The sequence below is a fragment of the Augochlora pura genome, chromosome 6 (assembly GCF_028453695.1).
Source record: "Augochlora pura isolate Apur16 chromosome 6, APUR_v2.2.1, whole genome shotgun sequence".
Taxonomy (NCBI): domain Eukaryota; kingdom Metazoa; phylum Arthropoda; class Insecta; order Hymenoptera; family Halictidae; genus Augochlora; species Augochlora pura.
In genome coordinates this window covers 4520565-4541061 of record NC_135777.1, presented here as the reverse complement: position 1 = coordinate 4541061, position 20497 = coordinate 4520565, and the positions used below count along the sequence as shown (strand labels likewise).

The following is a 20497-nucleotide window of genomic DNA, read 5'->3' as shown; positions in this document are numbered from 1 at the left end:
CAATCATGGTGCGAACGCAACGTGTCGCATGTGTACAGTTGTATGTACGTAATGATATTTATTTTACATCGTGTTCTCTGTCGGGAAAAAGTAACTTGTTTTCAAATAAACGATATTTTTTAAGGAATACCCTGCCCTAAACCCCGAGGAATCTTTTCTTCTTCTTCTGGCTCGCTCGTCTCGCGTAAAAGCATGCGTGCAATGTCATGAAGTAGATTATTTCCACGAAGGATAACACGCTGGCACCTAGAAGCAATCCCGCAGCTCCGCCGACGCTGCCTAAGATAGAACCTCCTTTAATTAATTTCCTCGTGAGTGGATTAAAGACTTACTTAAAAAATCAGTGAAGCCGTAAAGCAGTGTTCGATAGAAGACCTGAGACGGAAAATAGGTGATCAATGTGAGGGTTGAAGAACTACTTGGAACGCCTCTGAAACAATTAAGCGGTATTAGTTAACATCGAATTGATAAGCTTTAGAAATTCTAATACATTTCGCTTATTTTGGTATCCGTGATTGAGTATTCGTAATTGTCGCAGGACGGAATGCATTTGCAATATTTTGGCGGGCTGGTGAACAGAAACAGCTTCTCTTTGATGCTTGCGATGCAACGTAGTTGCGTCGAGTTGCATATCTCGATTCCATCTGAAAGTAGATCGACCTGTTAGTACCAATACAGACAGCGGAACCGCTTTTAAATGATGTTCAAACCTATGGGCCTGGCAAAGTGCGGCCGACACTTGCATAGATGTTGAATTGTTCGCATCCTGCACTCGACAATGCACATATTTTTTGAGTAGATCGGCCAGGTTTGCAAGCCACCGTCGCTGCTGAATTTGCAACGTCTTTGATGAACTTGTAGCTCTCGCACGTTCGGCTTCGTCTGAATCAAAGTTATCATCATGATCGGACGTTGCAATATTTTTGGCTTCATCCATTTCATGGGCGAGTTGTACAGCAAGATCTCGTTGGGATCGATCACGGCGAACTAAGTTGCAAAGAAAACATTCCTCGGAAGAATCTAAGATAGACTCTAAGAAATTTAATTAAACAATAGCATCTAGTAAACGTTTAAACGATACCAGCGCGTCATCCCTCGTGGCAAATGATTCCTGCGACCGATCGTCGTTTATATTAATGGTTACCAGTTCTTCCGGTTCCGGAACGACGGTCCAATTGTTGTTCATCCAGTACCTAGGGATGAAAGAAAAAACGAAATAAAGAAATAAGTGCCCCGGTCTGATGTGCAGTACTCACTCGTAGGTCGAATACACCGCGACTGGGCTTCTGTTCACCGAGCAGAAGCCTCTTTCCGTCATGACTAGACCCGCGTAAGGGTCGGGTTCCTTTAAGACTTGCGAAGGGATGTCCTTGCGTATCTCGTAAAGAATCTTCAGCCATTTTGTCGGCGGCACCTGATCGAAATTCGGTGTCTCGTTCATATTTCCGTAGTCCACGTTCGCCAGGAAGGTGAAGAACTTTTCTGTTTCCGGTGTGTACTCGATGCTGTAACTGCAGAGATAGTAACATGTTTACTTTTGTTATTGATTATAGCGTTAACTCGTGTAATAATATGGTATTTCGTTCAGTTTTCGTTTAAATATCGGTAACTGCAAAATCCTTACTTTTTAAATACTTCTGGAATTTTACTCTTCTCTATGTTCGGCACAGGACAGATGAACACGGCTGGTTTGTTCAATATGAAGTGGTAGAAGTCGTTGTCTACCACGATCACGGTGGCCTCGTATTGGTAGCGATTCCAAAACGTGATCGACAGCAGTGCCAGCAACATCAACGCGATGCCCACGACTAATATAACCAGGAATCTTGAGGATTGCGAATGAGAAAATTGGTTTACCAGTTTTGTTGGATACCAGCTGAAGAAGGCTGTCTACTTTCTCCGCAAGATTAGGCTTACTTTTCAAACGGATGTCTGTTCGGCGCAACAATGTGGTTGAAACCAAGCATAGTCGAGCCGCTGCAGAATTCAACGAAATACTTCTGCAGCTCCGATTTCGGATTAATCGTCGGCATACCGATCTCCGTTGGTTCGTCCGGTGGTACCGTCGCCAGATCCTTTAGGGTTGCTTCCTTTCGAGTCCGGAAGTCCGGCAAGATTTCATTGCCGTAAAAATAGTCAAGCTGTTGCAGCGTAATCGCCTTATTCAACGACGTTTTCGACATAGTCCTAACTGTTTCACTACTTATCCGTTTCTGAACTCGGTGGAACAAGTTTTATACTGTTTTTTAGTACCACGCAACAATTAATTATAAATAACTTCGATACTGATCGGTGGAACAGATAACGAGCTCAAATCGATGCGATTTTGATCGCGAATTGCGTTCGTGTAGAACAGAAATTGCCTGCGCGGTTGTGCAATAGGAGATCATAAAAATCGATGAAGAGAACGGTTCTAATCGTTCTCTTTTATTTTTCTCGTTTATTTTTATCGATTTTTATGCAAAATAAAACCTGTCTGGATTAGTTGCAAGATGCAGAAGCTACTTGGATATTTTTTTTTGTCTTTTTAAATAAATTAAATGCTATTTACATTTCTGTCATAAATGCGTAAAATATGTAGACTACTATTCACTTAGTATTTTGTAATTATACTCCAATTGCAATTACGAACTATAATTTGATGTAATTATAACACCGCTGGCAATTCAATTGTAATTTTGTACAACTCTGCAGCAGAGCAGTATCGTAATTGTAATTAATTGAAATCAGAGGAATTTTCGATCGCTGGTCACCGCCTACTGTGTGAAATCGTGAGCGAAAGAAAAGCATGCGAATCGATCTTTCGCGGAGTTTGTGCGCGCTGTACGAGAGCACGTAACGGACAGACGGATCACGATCACCAAACTTAGCATGAGCGAAGGGTGAATTCGACTACAGGGGGTTCCGGATATGTGCGGATCGAGCCGCGTCGCGAATTTAATCGACGTTTCCGAGCGACGTTACTGCAAATTTTCATGGAAATGGTAATATCGCAACGGAGACAGAATCTCGGACCGCGTCTATTTCTACGTTTTCCGCAGGAACAGGCGTATTGCTCGAACTGCGTTCAGCCGATACAGGACATCGAGCTCCTGCAGCCGGAAATCAGGCCAAGGAGGAGACCGAGGAGCCAGTTGCAACGTTGTCCGTCCTGTCATTACTCTCTCGAGGTGCCGAAACATTCCTCTGGAAAGACCAAGTAATTTTTCGTCGATCTGCTCCCGTTCTCAAAGTGTCCCGACAACGACACTCGAATATTTTAATAGTTATGGGTCTTTAGCATTACACTTGCTATATCGGTCAATATTCTCTCAAGTGAACCTTGTTTCCAGATGCTACAAGAACATGGAAAGAATAATAGACAATTACGCGGACAAGCTGAGTATGAGCCTGCCGCAGAATCACGAGGAATCGGTGATTCGCGTGGTGTGTGGTCACGGTACGTCGAATTCGTACAATCATTCGAGGAAACGGCAGACCAATGGACACCGGTGTCAACGGAGAAGCGATGAGGACCAGATCTTTCTGGCTGACAACGTAGACGGTTGTTGCGTGTACCCGCAATACTTAGAGAACGGATGCTACCACGACGATTGGCGCGATTACAAAGTAAAGGTTTGAAACTATACAACAATTTTGCTCGAATTTCGCGAATCTAAAAATCAGGTTTCATTTCTACTATTTAATACATTTATACGGTCTACCGACAGACATTGCCAGAGGAGTACAGGAAAAGGAAAGAATCCCGGAGTTCGAGGCAGCGCAGGAAGGACGAGCTTGAGAATGAGAACATCAGATGCCAGCTGGACCTACTCCAATGCGATAGCGCGGAGACCGCTGTCGATGATTTAGAAAATCGGCGACCGCAGAGGAAATGCTATAACAACTACAACTTCTTAGAAGTTAGCATAAATTGTTCTCGATGACCAACGCTCTCGGAGTTTCACAAATTTCACCTTCTCTTTAAACTTTAGCCCTGTTCATCGCTTGTTTTTGTAGACGCAACTCGGAGGAAGGGGGGCAAATGTTCATGATTTCGTGAAGGAGAGGTCTGGGCATAGTCGGAATGCCCTAAACTTGGTATCTAAGCAAGGTAAACGGTCCGCCAGTAGAAAGCACGTTATTTGCAAGGCCGAAGACGAGTCGACGAACAGCGACGACGAGAAGCTTCTTCAAGAACAAGATCAGGACGCTAGAAAGAATCTTTATGAAGCCGGTGACATGAATCTTCGGGCCACGAAGAATGAGATCGTCGGTATGATCGATGAGGTCAGACACGCGTTCGCGTCGTCGTCGGATCAACCAAAGGTCCGCTATAGTTGTCTACGTCTTAGAGACCCTGGTTCTTGCCTTCCTCTCTTATAGCTACTGATATTATAAAATTATTTCTACGGCAAACTTTTTGATAAACTTTTTTATTGAAGTATATTACCGGCCTAAGGTCGCGCGAAGATTATATTACAACAGGTTATTGGATTCGTCTTGATCTCAGCTATCATAGTATAACGATAGAAAGACGAGATATAGCCTTTAACAAAGAAACTATTTCCACCGTAATATTGCCCTGCACACTTAGCCTACTTTAATATTTACAGAACGTCGAATCTACACGAGGTCCGGTAAAAGACGAGCTCTGCGTAGAGTTAGCGCGTGCTCTGCAAAGCGACTGTTGCGGATCCTTAAAGGATGTGCTGACCCACCGCGGAGTAAACCAGGAGTGCATCAAGCATTTAAAATCGGTGCGGTGGAAGCACATGAACCACATCCAGAACATGTTCAGCCAGCTTTGCACCCTTCAGAAGTTTCTGGACACATGTTCGCCCAGGCTGTCGTTATCTGCACCGCAAACTCACACAGTCGCGGTCGAGCAACGCGTCGAGGAGCGACAACAACAACCCCACGAAGAGAAGTAGAAACGCGAGCATCTTGCCCCGAATGCTCAAAACTGCGGAGCACTATGATCATGTTTTTAGACGACTATATTTTCCAGCGGTTTGAACGCAGCGTGTGCGCCGGAATAAATGGCGTGGACGAGTAAAATAAATATATTTTCTAAGTATAAAGAAATAAATACTTGCAGAGTTACGGCGAGGTTCGATACCTGCCTCTTAAGCACTATCAGCAGTCTCTACTAACGAACACTAGTCAGCTACGTGGACGTGAGTAAGAGGTGTTTTCTAGAGACTTCTCATTCTATCTCTTGTCTCTTAATTCATCTTACAAGAAACATTTCCATGTGTAACACGATTTCTACAAGATTTTAGTACAATATAGATTCTCAAAAAATATTTCACACCCATCTTTTTGTATCAACAATGATCCATATAATTTTTCAACAAACTATATCACACCAGAATCTCATTAAAATCGACGTGTTACACTTTTGGAAACTTTGCCGTACCAGTCGGTTTTATCGCATACTTTACTTCTTGCAAAGTATAAAACAGCTGTTTCGTGGAACACAGCTAACTGAAATACAGTCCATCGCGTTGGTGGTTCAAAACCTAGTGTTGTCGGGCATTTTCACAAAGTACGCGACATTGTCCTCGGCCACTCTGTAGTTGTGGATCCACCTGGAACCTTTCCTGAGGCTGCCATCAATCCCGTCCCTCCATACTCCTGCCGGCAGGTAGACCTCCCTCTGTCTGCTTCCGGAGTAGATGACGGGAGCTACGATTAGCTCCTCGCCGACGGAAAACTCGTCGATGACTACATGACAGGCTGGATCGGCTGGGTCCAGCATCCATAGAGGCCTGATGATGGGCAGGCCGGTTTCTAGAGTCTCCTTCGCGTATTTTTTTAGCAACGGTGTCACGGTCTTCTGCCTGAGCGTAGTTAACCTCTTGGCGATCTCCAGGACGGACTCGTCGGAGTACTTGCTAGGCAGGTGTGTAAATCGGATCACCGGCAAGAAGGTCGACAGCTGCAGCCACCTAATATACAGCTCCTTATCCGGCAGGCTGACCTCGTGGTCGTTGTCTGGATTGTTGTCGGACATTGGCAGAGCCACGTCTCCACCGACAGCTCCAGGCATGATGAACGGGTAGCCTATCATTCCGTAAGTCAATACCGTCGGGATGACGGTCTTAATTTCTTTCCACGATGAAGAGAACGGTGGCAGGGAGACGAACACCGGAGGTCTCGGTCTAGAGATCGCTCCTGAGACACCGACCACCGGCACAGAACCTACAATCGCTTTAGTGAACAAGGTTTTGTAATGATCCGGATTCGTCAAAGGTTGCTCGCATTTGTAGTAATGCGGCATATCCTGCGCCGTCCCGAGGTCCAAGTAGAACGAGTCCACGTGGTACTTCATTATTAGACTCTCCAGCTTGCTCTGCAACCAGGGCAGTGTCTCGTTGTTCGTGATATCTAACACACCTACGCTATTCCCCTGCTTGTACCTGGTAAGCAAAGTTTAAAAAAAAAATTCGTTTTTATAACTAATTCGTCACTATTCCTTTTGGCCAAATATTTATTGCTAATTGTTGCATAAGATACCTGGTCAACGCGGGTATCCTTGGGTCACTGCCCCTCTCTGAAATCAGAAGCCTATTGTTAACCGCATCCTTGAAGTTCACAGATTCCGTAGATATGAAGGGTTGTATGGTGAAGACGATCCTAAAGCCGCGACGGTGGATAATATTAATCGTTTCCTCCATGGAAGGGAACCGTTCCTCGTCGAGCACGAAGTCGCCGGTGCTGGGTTGCCATTCCTCACTCAGCAGGACGTGTCCTTGACGGAGGAAGCCGAGGGCGATCACGTCCTCCGTGTAATTATAAATTGCGGCCTCGTCCATAGGCGTGATCTGCCACACGGGCTCTGATAGCAGTGAGTGAACCGCGTTCAGCTCGTCCGGCTTCAACCCGTCCCACAGAGACTTCTCTGCTATGGAGGAATGCAGGTTCTTCATGTTGTCTGTCGCGCAGATCGTGTAGTTCAGCTGCGGGAGTGGCGTGAGGTGGTTGATGTACGCGAACGCATCGTGCTGCGCCTACAATCAAGATTGGCTTATTTAATCAAATTAAAAATGGTATTTTAAAGTAGCGATTTCAAGCTTTAATTTAAAAAAGAAATTATCATCTTACGATGATATCTCGCGGAGTAATCGTCAGTACAAAGTTTGTCAATTTTTATCGAACACTTCTCTAGGAGATCATTTCTTTTTAGCAGTGTATTTCGGTAGCGTTGTGATTATGGAGGCAGAACTACCTGCAGACAGAAATCGGTGCTCTTGTTAGCATTGATTGAGACGTACAGAGGCGAGTCTGGATCGACGAGAATCGTCGCGCCCTTTGAATTCAGGAAGTAGCGTTTCAGGACGTTGCCGAACGGATGTTTCGCGGCGTCGCCGGTGATGAACGGACTCAGATCGAGGCTTCCCCGTTCGAGGGGATAGGGTATGTTGTGCAAATTACTCGCGGGATGGTGCACTTGACCGACTCCGTACCAATGGCCTCTCTTCGGCGACCAGTCGAAGCAGTCCGTTGGCTTGTAGAAAGGGTTCAAGCTTTGCCAGGTAACGTGGTAGCAGTGCATGTCCTCGTGCTGCGTGTGCGCTAGGTAGAGCCGCGTTTGCTGCAACCATTCTAAGCAGACGGAATCTGGTTTCTGATGATGCGGCAGACAGGGGAATACGCCGGTGTCCGCAGGAATGCCTTCGCCCAATCTGGCTGCGATCACTTCAGCCCCTGTGCTGCTGTACACGTGCATCATCCTCTCGTTCTTATTGAACCTGTATAAAGAGAAAACAGGTCTAAGTAACTCGCAAGCATTTGATATTTAATAATTACTGTATTTTATCCGAGTTCAATTTATGCTATTTTCTTTTCTTTTCTGTTCTCATTTGATCTATTTTAAACAGATGAATCACCTGTAATTCGCAAAGAAATTTACTTCAATGTGTTACGATACCTGAATTTGTCGAAGTAAGCACGTTGCAGGACATGCTGAGTATAATATATGTGTGCGAATCCAACGAGGAAAACAACGCAGAGAAACAGTATGCCAACGAATGTTCGAAGCCTGCAACGTTACACGGAGCAACTCTCAATCGAAAATTATTTAATAGTGTTATATTATCGGACTGCGGATTTTATACATGTATGACAAAATTGGGTAGCTGCAATTACAAATGGTAGAAACATTGAAAGAATTCCAAACGCTTGACTGAATGACTAATTAAATGATTAAATATATAAATACTGGATGATGCATATTACCGAATAAAAGAAAATAAACTTGTTATTTAATTTTTATGTCATAGCATAAAAATCCGTAGTTCAATTATTACTATTGTCGCTGAAAAACCATCGACTGACCGATAGTCCGCGTTCTGCCTCTTCTTGCTGCTGCGCAAGGCTTGAGGAAGAGACATCTGTAGCTTCTCCTTGAGCAAACTGCTGATGCTGTTCACGCTTGTTATCGTTGAATTCGCACTCTGCGCACCCGGCAGCTCCAGCTGATCGGTCCCCAGCTTCTGGTTCATCATCGGCGGCACGGTTCTGATTTTCCTACGCGGCGGAGCTTGCAGAGGAACTCTGAAACACCGTTTCTCTCAGCAAACGAAAAGAATCGGATCGCGGATCGGATACTTTCGAAAAGGGATGGCGCGATATATCGGAAAATGAGATATATTGTTCGCAGTGTGTACCTTTGCAGTGACATAGCACTGCCGACGTCGTATCTCGGAATCATTCCGTTGGTTTTAGGAACAATCGTATAAGAGTCACGCTATCCAATCGGCATCGTATGAATTATATGAACTGTACCAATTGTTCAAATTGTACGAACTGTATAAGTTATATGAATTGTATGAACTGTATGAATTATATCCGGGAGGTCCGACGCACTGGCAATGAGCGGCGTGGCGCGTGCATATGCCGGTCGACGAGACCAACAAAATGCGAGAGATGAATGCACTTTTCTCCGCGGACGAAAGAAAAACACGAATGTTGCTCTTGACGAGCAACAGCCGGTCGATCAACTACTGCGGCGATTGCGAGAGCTGAGAACAAGTCGGTGCTACCAGCGATAACCCTCGAGCGATAGAAGCAAGGTCGGACCAGAAGATGATCCTCTCAAACGTCTCTTGACGTCGAGCCGGTTACTGGTTTCGTCCGGTTATTCGAAGGACTTTTAGAACAGAAGCCTGCAGCGTTGCAGTTCCTTATAGAGAATTGTGAAACCAATGCGATAAGACGTAGGTTGTTTTCACACCGGGTTTAATTTTAGTGTGCATATGCAAACTGCATATGCACACCAAAATTAGGGTATAAAAACTAAACCAAGAGCACAGAAACATTCAGGGAAATTTGCTGCATTGATGTTGTATAAAAGAAATAATTAATAATCATTAAGGACATAATTAATTATAATAATAGTTAATCAAACTTCAAAGAGCAGTTAATTCAGTTTCGCAATAACATCGTTTCCGTTGTATGTGATATCGATGTAACAAATTCTCCTAAACAATTATATGCCCTCCGTTTAATTTTGCCATAATTAATGTTTTTTACGACTCTGCAAAGTGCACATGTAGCGCCTCTGGTGAAACAACAATGAAGCTTTTTGTGATGTCCTTTTAGTATCAATTGGTTCATTAAGAAAATGCTCAAACTGTTCGTCGAATTACCAACCGTCGGATTTGACTAATAGTTTGGGCGTTCTCCCACTGGATCAATTGTCGCTGTACGGACATGGAAAGAAACTTCATTGTTCCTCCACCAGAGGTGCCACATTATATGTAGAATGTAGGGTCATCTAAAAACATTAATTATGGTAAATTACGGTATACATAACTAAAGCAAGTGCATAGAATTGTTCAAAAGACTCTGCTGCATCGATATTATGCTAAAAAACTAAACGACAATAACGCAAATTATAATTGGTTAATGTAACAGTTAGCCAAACTTCAAAGACCAATTGTAAGTACTTTTCGCAATGTTACAAAATTAATATAACGTTTTGCCGTAGGAATTTCTTAACCTTCAAGAACTCAAAGTAAAGCTGGAAGCATCCACTTCGAGTCGAGATGCTTTTGATTGAAAAAAAAACATCGAAACCATATAAAAAATTGAAGAATCCCGATTGCTAACTAGGAAGAAGGTTATTCGATATTGTACAAAAACTTTGAAGCGATTTTAAATTGTGTTCCCGGCGTAATTCATCAACATTTGAGCACTCAAATTAAAGCTGAAAGTGCCTACTTTAAGATAGGATAATTAATCTCTAAATCAAATTTCGAGATCGCTTCTGAAAATTAAGAAAATCCCGACCGGTGTGTCTTCTTTGGCATAGAGTAGTTACAGAAAATTTCTTGAAATAATACTGTACTTTAAATTGCCATATCTTAGACTCACTTGGCCAATTCTTCGTCGTTCGCTTCCTCCTCTGTTTCAGAGCCAAGTGGGCTTCCATTCGGCGTTGATCCGCTGTTGCTGAACGTCACGCTGCTGCTGTCCTCGCTTTCGGATCTGGCAAACTTCGATGTGGTTCCCTGTGACAATTTAATAGTTATAAATATTTAATATGATTCGCAGTAAAGTCTCTGGTAATTTTTATCCAACGCGAGAACGGCAAATTCTTTCAATCCTTCGTTAAAACATCTAGCAAGCTGTAATCGTCCGGACTATTCGAAAGCAGTTCAACTACAATCCCACGCATCGTTGATTTAACTGAAATTGCAGAAATTATCTGGTGCGGTGATTCAGAGTAGCTGCCGCGGATCGTAATGTAAACATCACGCGATCGTAGAGATACTTATCCATATGTACAACAGCCTTCCGGCGTGCCGCACCGTAACGGATCATGTTCAGATTATAATTGGTTTATACAAAAATAATGCCCAAGCTTATTCTAAGAAGGATTCGTCGATCCTATAATATGCCGAGTCAATCAGTTTACTGATACGAAGATAGAACGATCAAATAACCACTGGCAAGGCCAAAGAACCACTGTATCAGCAAACCGGAAACGAACCTCCTGGATCATGTTCAGTTTCGGCTTTTCAGCGCCGGACAATGCCTTCTCCAACGAGTAGATCGAGCTGTATTTGTGATCGGCTGCATCCTTCCCGTTCATTGGCAACAACGGTCTTACGTCTTCGGTTTCCACGCGACGAAAGAGTAACAGCCGGCTTGCCAAAATCTTATCAAACAATGACATTCGCAGCTCCAAAATTCTGATCGTCGCGCGATCGAGAGAGAGAGAGAGAGAGGGAGAGAGAAAGACTCATCGACGAAGAGAAAACCTGGCTACGAATTTCTTCTTCTCCACGCACTTTGCAAACACCTGATAATTGTGACGATGCTCTTAATCCTGTCAACAGCGACGCACTGACTACAGGAGACGGTGTTATTGATCGCGATTGTCCTCGAAGATTCACATATCATAAACTGCGGTCGGATTTTGTATACCAAAACAACTCTGTAATAATTTCCGTCGCGATGTTTTTTTTCATATATAACCCTTTGCACTCGAAGAATTATGTATTCGATTGTGCAATAAGTCTCTGAAACCTAGTAAGAGACTGGAAAATTGCACGAATTCAAAGTGATAATTCAGATGAATTTTGAAACATGTTCCCATAGAGTTATCTTTATGCAACTTAGCTTAAATTAAAGCTGAAACTGTCTATTTTAAGACAGGGTAGATTAGATTGCAGTAAAATTACGAGATAATTTCGAAAAACTAAAAGAAATTCGCCTCTACCATCACAGGGTTTACAAGTTTTAAAAGATGTATAGATAATGTCTAGCTAATCCCTGAATTTAATATTTCCTGGTGATCCTGTGCTTTAAAAAATAATGATCAAGATCTACCGATTCATGAAATAGTCCCACCTTTTGCCTGTCAATCCGTAGATCCTCCATTTCATCCAGATTGCTCGGCATCGACACGCTGGTTTTACGAATGCGCGCCGCGCTGAGTGCTCCAACCGTTTCAGGACGAATCAGTCCTCCGGCAGTCCTGTTCTGGATGACTTCGGGTCGCCGTTCTGCCGCCGTACTCGCTTTCAATGCGTTAGGCTCGGTCAACTTCTGATCTGTAACATATTTGTGCGATTTTACTACTGAATATCTCAATAATTCTTTTCTTTTTTTTCACGGTGCTTGCACAGTGCCACCGATAATGTCATTTGTTTCAGACGCCAATAACCTCGACAATCTCGGCGCACTATGAACAGAAGCTGAGGAATCTTTTAATTGTCCAACATGTGCGACTGTTCTAATGAAAAGGACAAGCAGAAAAACGGCACAGAAACCGTGACGCTTTTCACGTCGTGCTCGAAATCGTATCGTCCTACGAGAGATGTGACCAGGAAGACCAGTTGCACCACGCTTTCGGATAAGGACGACCTGGAACCGGTGGACTCTTCGCAATCCAATATAGGATTGTCAGTCTGCAGAAACACGAACGTGTCTCCTGCGAGCTCTATCTCCTCCAGTGACACCAGAACGGTAAATTCTTCAGAATTTCAGCCGATCCAAAGCCTTGTCGAACTTCTAATCATTGGTCAGACTTCTCGAAACGTCTAGTACAAGTTCGTCAGCCCGCGGGAATGCGAGTGCCTCTTGGGTGAAGACGAGGAGGAAGTATGGCAGCCGCCGGTGGTGTCGTTCGAGCCGTGCATCTGCGAGGAGGAAGTCGAAGAGGAGCCGGACATCGAGTGTACTCTAGCGATCATTAAACCGGAAGCTGTGGTGTACAGGAAGCAGATCGAGCGGTGTATCTTCGAGGAAGGCTTCGAGGTGTATCGAACGCGGTGGCTACAGCTCACGCCGGAACACGTGTCCGAGTTCTATTCGGACAAGTACGGCCAGCTGAACTTCGCTCATCTGGTGGCTTACATGGCATCTGGCCCCATAGTCGTCCACGTTTTAGCCAAGCACCGCGCCGTGCAGGATTGGAGGTTGCTTATGGGGCCGACCAAGGTTTTTACAATTACTTGATATTAATGCGAGATCGTTATTTGCATACTATTTACATTGCTAATAATAATGTTAATAATATCGGTAATATATAATTAACGACGTCACACGCAGGTGGCAGAGGCACGGCTGTATTATCCTGACAGTATCAGAGCTAGATTCGGAAGACGCGGTGAGGATTTCAAGAACGCCGTTCATGGTAGCTGCTCCAGGAAGGAAGCAGAGAGAGAGATACACTTCTTCTTTCCTGAATGTGAGTGATCCAAGTCTCTTCTAGATCTTTTTCATAGGACAACTCGCTTTTGAACTGTTTCCTTGCAGCTATCGTGGAACCCATTTTAAAGAACCAAATGGCCGTCGATCACTTGGAAGAGGTCATCAATCCGGTCATCACGGAGGGATTGTCCTTGGTAACCGTTGTCAAAACTTATAATTACATGCTTATGCAACTGCGCATTTTTTTTAAAAATTGGCAGATCTGAAAAGTCATTTTTACTTCATTGTCAGGTGATTCCAGAAATGTATTGTTTATTTTCCGTGTATTTTATTATTGCATATATGTAAGTTTTATGTATGAGTGAGCTGTGAATGTGTAGACACAGCAGTAAGTCATCAAGAGTCGAAACAACGACGCGGCAGTTGAAGAATGAGAATAGAGAGAGAGAGAGAGAGAGAGAGAGAGAGAGAGAGAGAGACTGATGAGCGGATAAAAGCTTGAAGGAGTATTTTTCTGAGTAAATAGAAAGACTCTCTCACCATCAGAACGAATGGTGAAGTAGTGATTGTAAAAATAGTGTAAGCTATAGATTATAATTCAGTTATCGGTCCAAGATAAAACATCAGCCTGGAAAGCATAAGCATTTAATTGCTGATTCTCTTATTTTTAGGTTAGACGAACACGTGTATATATTGTATATAGTCACAATTATGTCTTTAACAATAATCTAATCTCTTATTTTTAGACGAATCAAATTGTGTTTTCTTGCTTCGATAACCATCCACATGTTACATATATATGTATATATTATATTATATTATCGTAGATATATGTTCCTAATAATAAATTAATTATTCAGTGTTGCAAATTGAAGCCAGCCGAGCCGATCCTGTGGCTGGCGCATTGGCTGATCCTGAACAACCCCAACAAGCCGAAGCTACCACAGGATCTCGCAATGATTCCTACTTAAACCTTCTCTGTACCTCCTAGCTCATCCAGGATTCGACTAACTAGTCTATGTCAATAAATTGATTACCAATGTCTCACCTACTGTGTCCGATCCCTTCCGAGATTCGCATCGACGACATGATGCGCGACTGATCGATCTTCTCAGCGAGTTCGAGAGCACCGGGCTGTATCTAAAAACATGTTAAAAAATAAATTGTATACGATGTTTAAATAAACCAAGTCATTTTTAGAAAACAATATAGATTCGAGCTCGATAGTTCTAACGTTAATTTGTGGTGTTAACACACCTAGAAGTGACAAGGTTCTGCACCACGTTGACCAGCTCCTTGTCCTCGAAACACCTGGTGGGGTCCTTGACCTCTTTGCAGGTCTCCTCAGGCTCTCTTTTATCTTTCTCTTGGGCCGAAGTATTGTTCTCGCAGGTACTGACAATCACCGTAGGCAGAGGAACCTTTTTGGACGCTTGCAGCTCGCTCTTTGCTGATCCTATTTTCAACGGCGAACACCATGTGGAACTCCTGCACATTGAAGAACCAAAATCAACCAATTAGAGCCTGAATAAATCGACTCCTGATTCTATTACGCCTCTAAAAAATTCTAGGGTCATAAGTAGGACGTATGTCATATGATTTCACTTTGTTGTTCATTTGACTCCGCCGAATTTGTCCTCAGGATTTTATACTAATATCGAATCATCCAACGGATAAATTATTGCATTTTTATGTAATCGCGACATGCGGCGTTTGTTTGTTTTGAATCCTGTCAGAGAATTTGGACGGTACCTGGGCCGCTCTTCTGACTCGAATCGTACTCTCGCGACTGACCCGGCCCTGTACTCGTGATCGAAATCATCGCGCGTGATTTCCTGCGCCGCGCCGATTAACCCATTCCCGCCCGGAATTGTCTGATCGTCCCGGAGGCCGCAGTTACGCCTTGAGCTCCTCGCTGGCGACTTCTTCCTGCCCGACTTCTGCGACGATTCCGGCGAGCTGAATCCAGTTTCCGCCGGTGATCTGCGTCAACAATGCCAAAACTCCTGCTTCAACATATTAGAGTCTCTTTAGCTATCGCAAAAACTGACAGGATCAAGCTCATAGTCCCCGAAAATCATTTACCAATCGCCTCGAACTAATGGTCTCAAACAATTTTTTCTCGACTGTATACTAAATAATTGTACTCTATAGTGCGATTGCTTGCACGTCGCATAAGTTGACACCAACAAATTATTACTATTATCATTATTATTATTATTACAACGTTCGATCGACACCAGCTTAGACCTCGAAGCTTCGCAGGAATCTCTATGAATGAGCGCGATCGAGTAGACCTTTACCTGCTCGGTGAGTGCCAAGGATCCACCCAGGTGGGTTCGGCAGAGCTGGATTCGGCGGCCCCGCCGTTGGAATTCGGTTCTAAAGCGTTGGTGTACGCTGGCTTGTACCACGGCGATGGTGTTCTGATCGTTCTGCCTGGCGATGTCGACTCCTGCAGGTTGTTCCCGTTCGATTGCGGCTGTGCGATCGAGAGAGAAACGCCTCGACGCTCCGCCAAGCCGACCGGATCGACACTGGCCACTCGTACGTCCCAGGGATCGACGATCGACAGCAACACTTTCTGCGCAAAGGGAACAAGGATGGAGTGAGTGACAGTATTGCTGGTTTGGTGACAGAGGGGAGCGGTGTCGTCGTCGTAGCGGCAGTTGGCCAGTTAAGCTTGATTAAAGTCACAAACGGTGCGACCCGGCTGAGCAGAATGAGAATGACCGTCTTGGACGATGCACAGTGCGTGCTGGGAAACAATATCTGACCGAGCATCGATCTTTCCATTTTTCGTGAAAAATATTTAACGAAGGGCTCTTTTTATACGAAAGCTGTGGATTTACATATTATTTTAAATTTTACGTTGCTGTCTTTTATTTCTACACCTACCTGACGCGTGATACGTACCTACTTCGAAACACCTCGTATCTAGAAACGTTGCAAGTCCACGAAGTGCCCCAGCTAAATTTGTACGAACAATTTACGAGAATATAGCGACGATACGAATTCATTTTTATTTAACTAAAAAGAACCAGACGTCCTTTCGAAAAAAGAAAAAAAGGGCTTAGCATACGCCGAATTCGATTTTCGCGAATCCAGAGGTCGGGTCATTTAAACGGGTCTTTAGAGACCCATCCCAGCTATGAATAAATTATCCGACAGTTCCGGAATTCGCGGCTCGTTTCGTCGCACCTACCGTATGTTTGCCGTGTCTACACGCTCCGGTAGAGCGGCCGCATTATCGGCGGTCTGGTATCTTGTTTGCGCACGGCGCGGCGGCCAACGAACAGAGTTCTCAAACAATCGGCACAATAAACCGATTAAAGAGAACCGCGTGCCAACTGAAATCCGCCGATTAGCAAACGATATGTTATCCCTAGACAACCGTTTGGGTTTGCTTTGTCGACTCTCGGCAATGAGTCGGCTGGTCCCGTGGCAGAAAATCGTCTCGATCATTGCGGGAAGATGGCCGATAAAACGCGGCTTCGAACGCAGATCCATGGATCGCGGGCGGACCGATGTGTTTAGCGTGTCCAGAGATAGCGGTGCTATTATCGGATCGAGTTTACCAACAATCTCCTCTCAGCTGTCGAACAATGTCCTCGCGTTCTGCACTCGTTTCCTTTATCCTCTGTTTGTTCTTTGTATCTCTGCTTACTAAACCAACTGCTATTTCTTTTGCGACGCTGTCTCTTGTTTTGTTATTTTTAGCTTGCGTTCTGCTCTTCGTTTCACCGGAGGGTAGAACCGGAAAGCAAGGTGCGATAATTATAATTCGAGATTTATACATCCCCTCCAAAAGTATTAGGATGGTATAGTATAAATTGTAATCACGTCATCATTCTAGCTATCGCGATAGAAACATGTAATCTCGTTTAAGAAAACATCGCTGATCTTGAAATCGTGAAAGATATGACCTTTGACAAGAAACGATTTCCACTGTGATATGTGTCCCTTGAATCATATAATCCGTTTCTATAGCATTTTTCAGTATCGTTAACAATAGCAGAGATATTGCTTTCTATAACATCTTTAGAAACCCCATACATGGTCTTCTCTGTAACAAGGATGAAAATTTAATTCGCATAAAGATCCGCAGGTAAATCATAACACTTTGGTTCACGCGATTCCCGCGGTAGTAAATCTGAACCAACAATCTGAGAACGACTCGCGCACGTTTCCTGTTCCTTTAACGTCGGATCGCATTAGCTTTCCCATATTTCATAGACCCGCGAGGCTCCGTAGTTTATTAATAATAACATCTGCGGTCAAATTATGTAAGAACCGAGCGTCGCGACGTCGAACGGTGGTTCAACAGTTCCCGATTGATAATGAACAATCAGAGAGTGGTCGATTGTCTTCGAGCGAAGCCGACCGAGTTTCCCACGAGCCGCGTGGAAATTAATCGGGCCGTATCGTCGTGATAACGCGGAAAATTCGCTCTAATCACCGTCGTTATCCAAGTCTACGCGCGTGCGGTAAACACGAGTTGCAAGCCCAGTCTCTCGCTGGCGATTGATCCGCGTACCGCTCGATCTCCATCTCGAGAAACTCTGCGATCGATGATCTTCCAGAGATCATCTGTTGCTAAATGGTCGCCAATATTTGCGATTCGACCGAATGGCCTCGGCGGAACCGTCGCGGAGAGGCGCTAATCGGCCGGCCCTACGCTCGGCAGCGTAACAATGGCGTCCGCGCTGCGGGCGTTCAAGTCTCGAAGTATCATCTGCGAATGGAGGACCGATCGCCTAACGCGATTCGTTTCGACTGTTCAACTTCGAAACTAACCGTAGAACAGCCTGATCCGTGGCGAACGTTAATCTCCTCGCTCGTAGATCTGCAATTATTCACGATTCCCTATATTTCTGCCACAAAGTTGATTGTCATTTACGTAATACGTCGATGACTGTTGCGAGCCGGAGCAGCTGCATCCGTCAGAGCTCATTAGCATACTCTTTGGCAGATCGTTAAACAAAAATCCCCGGCGCAGTAGCAAGAGAGTACAATGTCTCCACGGAGGTTGATCTCTTAAACGGTGCTGCAGTTCGCGCGACACTATCGGAATCACTTTCAATGGACTCATTGTCTCGGGAACTTATGCAACTAGCGGATTCTGGTGGACGAGGTGGTCTACAATGAAGAAGCCGGCAGCCCCTTGCAACAATAAGATATTTATGCAGTAATGGGTATAGAAATTGTACAGAACGATTAACGCTTTGTTTACCGGGCGCCTGTTAATAGGTTCTTGGTGATCTTAAAAATAATAATTTCCAAAGAACTCGTCACATTAGAAACCAAGGCTTGGGTCAATCTAGACGCGACTCGACGGTCGGAAACTCATTGAAAAAAAACTATTAAAAAAACCACCGGTAGACAAAGTGTTAAGATACTTGTGTCCCAATCATAAACATTTGTAAACCTATAAGAGATTTTCAACTCTTGTACATTGTGTCAGACTGTCGTAAACGTCGTCATCTTATAACAGAAAGTGTCAACGAAAGATATGTTAGCTGGCCCCAGCCGAACCGAGTAAAATCTGACCGTCTTTCCAGCTAATAATCGTTTCGGTCGACGATCTAGCCCCGATCTCAGTGCAAATCAGCGGTGTCGGAAGGTGCGTAGGGTCGCAAAGAAACCGAGAGTGTCCGTGAACACGTCCTAATGATGCTAACGAGCTGGGAGAACGCGTCTCCGGGAAGAAGCTTGACGGATCAACTGGTAACAAAAGGGTTCACCCACCTTCTGACCGTCGGCCTTCTTCCGCTTCCTCTTCAGCTTGTCCATGGCTGTGCGGTTTCAGGAGGATCGATCCTCCCGGGACTAGTCCCACGTTCGTCACCGAAGCTCGGCGCCGATACGATTAGACTTGGAAAGCCTCCACCTTGCGAGACAGGTGGTTTTCGACTGATCCTCCGTTCCTTGTATCGGCGCCCACTTAGCGATATCTTGGCTGTGCAGCCGCGTTCAATGTATCGGTACCGCGTTCGCGCCGTTTCGCGTTTGCACGCACACGCTCACAGGATGTCGAGAGCAGAGATACGTCCCTCTTTTCCGCCCACGGTCGACCGATATCGATAAGTCCCGCGAGTGACCAAATCGGAGCGCGCTCTGCTCTGATCGTAGAAAGAGAGAGAGAGAAAGAAAGAGAGGACGCAGCGGTTTGTTTCAAAGAGGAGATGGTTCGCGGTCCGCAGGAGTTCGGCAAAATTCATTCGACTAACGAACAAAGAATAAGAATTATATTTTTATTTGTTATTTGATCGCCAAACAAGTACACATCTATTCGAATGAGAAAATACAGTTTTTATTCGCAAATAACATTCCGTTCGAAAGTAATATTTCATTTGCAAATACTTTTTATTCACAAATGAACTGTCCGCGAATGGATTGTTCGAGGATAATTCATTCACGAATACAGTTATTAGTAGTAACTTCTTCGCGATAGGATGATTTGCGAATAAAATTATTCAATTATTTATTCATTCGAACAATTTGTCTAAACAAAAAGTTATTCGACTAATGCCCAACTCCGCGGCTGGAGAAGGTTCGAGGTTTGCGGTCTCGGATGCCATCCGAGACCGCGCAGAAGGTCGTTGGTTTGGAAGGCCTGAAACTGTCGGGAGCTGGATATTTGAAGCGCAACGATCATCAGAGCTTGTTATACAATATACGCGAAAAAAGAAAAACAAGCGGGACAATTTATTACATAAGCGACATTGTATGCCGAGCACTGATACCGAATCAGTAGAATTATGGACACGAGAACTCGTCGCGAGTCGGACGGATTTTTCAATAGCCAAGACTGAACGGATTTTTTCTAGTTGACCGTGACGTTTTAGGGGATGAAAGCGGTTCGAGTAACAAAAAAGAAGAATGCTTAACGCGCTGATTCACCGAGTCACGAGATCGTAGCGAAATAATTCCACGCCTTGTATACGAGTCACGCGGTAGGCGAAACGATAATGCAACGATTCAGATATTTATATAGTTTTCTTAATAAAAAGAAAAAAGAACACACACACGCATACGCACACAAGAGTCCCTCTTTTATGATGACCGATCGCGGTATTCGCAATAAAACCGGTTTATGAATTATAAGTACAATATAGTACAATCGCTCTATGTAATCTCGGCAGTAGTGGTGCTCGAAGAGATGTTGACACGAGCCGGGGCATGGACAGTCTTTAATGAGAACATCACGTGCATGTTTTATCTCGGTTGTTGTTATTATTAATCCTAAATTAGCCAGCACCATCATTCCCGAGACTTCATATGCAACTCTGAGACGCGTCCAGACGCGGAAACATGCTCATGGAATAAGAAAGTGCGTTTGGTCGCT

General features: G+C 44.3%; 4 protein-coding genes across 9 annotated transcripts; 2 read left to right on the top strand and 2 right to left on the bottom strand.

Annotated features, from left to right (window-relative positions):
• Positions 1–129: 129 nt before the first annotated feature.
• Positions 130–2221, bottom strand: LOC144471510 (pickpocket protein 19). The gene is made up of 8 exons (XM_078183614.1): positions 1918–2221; positions 1625–1825; positions 1257–1511; positions 1082–1193; positions 711–987; positions 491–644; positions 333–430; positions 130–279 (listed from the first exon to the last, which is right to left on the bottom strand). The coding sequence occupies exons 1-8, from the start codon at positions 2181–2183 to the stop codon at positions 137–139; spliced, it is 1506 nt and encodes a 501-aa protein (XP_078039740.1). The 5' UTR covers positions 2184–2221; the 3' UTR covers positions 130–136.
• LOC144471511 (uncharacterized) lies at positions 185–4925 on the top strand. Of its 4 annotated transcripts, none has more exons than XM_078183619.1 (7): positions 185–311; positions 1671–2984; positions 3048–3199; positions 3333–3615; positions 3711–3902; positions 4000–4308; positions 4596–4925. In XM_078183619.1, exons 2-7 carry the CDS (start codon positions 2976–2978, stop codon positions 4911–4913), a joined length of 1263 nt encoding a protein of 420 aa, XP_078039745.1. In that variant the 5' UTR covers positions 185–311; positions 1671–2975; the 3' UTR covers positions 4914–4925. The 4 variants fall into 4 exon arrangements, with proteins under 4 accessions (XP_078039745.1, XP_078039743.1, XP_078039742.1 ...); XM_078183617.1 differs by having other exon boundaries at positions 3042–3199; XM_078183616.1 differs by having other exon boundaries at positions 1671–3199; positions 3333–3609.
• On the bottom strand, positions 4400–20385 carry LOC144471509 (myogenesis-regulating glycosidase). Of its 2 annotated transcripts, XM_078183612.1 has the most exons (12): positions 18898–20385; positions 15453–15733; positions 14902–15132; positions 14407–14637; positions 14198–14289; positions 11845–12047; positions 10363–10499; positions 8323–8541; positions 7916–8026; positions 7214–7736; positions 6502–6995; positions 4400–6404 (listed from the first exon to the last, which is right to left on the bottom strand). In XM_078183612.1, exons 1-12 carry the CDS (start codon positions 18940–18942, stop codon positions 5498–5500), a joined length of 3474 nt encoding a protein of 1157 aa, XP_078039738.1. In that variant the 5' UTR covers positions 18943–20385; the 3' UTR covers positions 4400–5497. The 2 variants fall into 2 exon arrangements, with proteins under 2 accessions (XP_078039738.1, XP_078039739.1); XM_078183613.1 differs by lacking the exons at positions 10363–10499; positions 11845–12047; positions 14198–14289; ... (2 more) ...; positions 15453–15733; positions 18898–20385 and adding an exon at positions 8655–9072.
• LOC144471513 (nucleoside diphosphate kinase homolog 5) lies at positions 9746–14317 on the top strand. Of its 2 annotated transcripts, none has more exons than XM_078183622.1 (7): positions 9746–9927; positions 11866–12060; positions 12150–12462; positions 12541–12936; positions 13048–13186; positions 13255–13343; positions 14010–14317. In XM_078183622.1, the coding sequence occupies exons 3-7, from the start codon at positions 12217–12219 to the stop codon at positions 14118–14120; spliced, it is 981 nt and encodes a 326-aa protein (XP_078039748.1). In that variant the 5' UTR covers positions 9746–9927; positions 11866–12060; positions 12150–12216; the 3' UTR covers positions 14121–14317. The 2 variants fall into 2 exon arrangements, with proteins under 2 accessions (XP_078039748.1, XP_078039747.1); XM_078183621.1 differs by having other exon boundaries at positions 10403–12060.
• Positions 20386–20497: the final 112 nt, after the last annotated feature.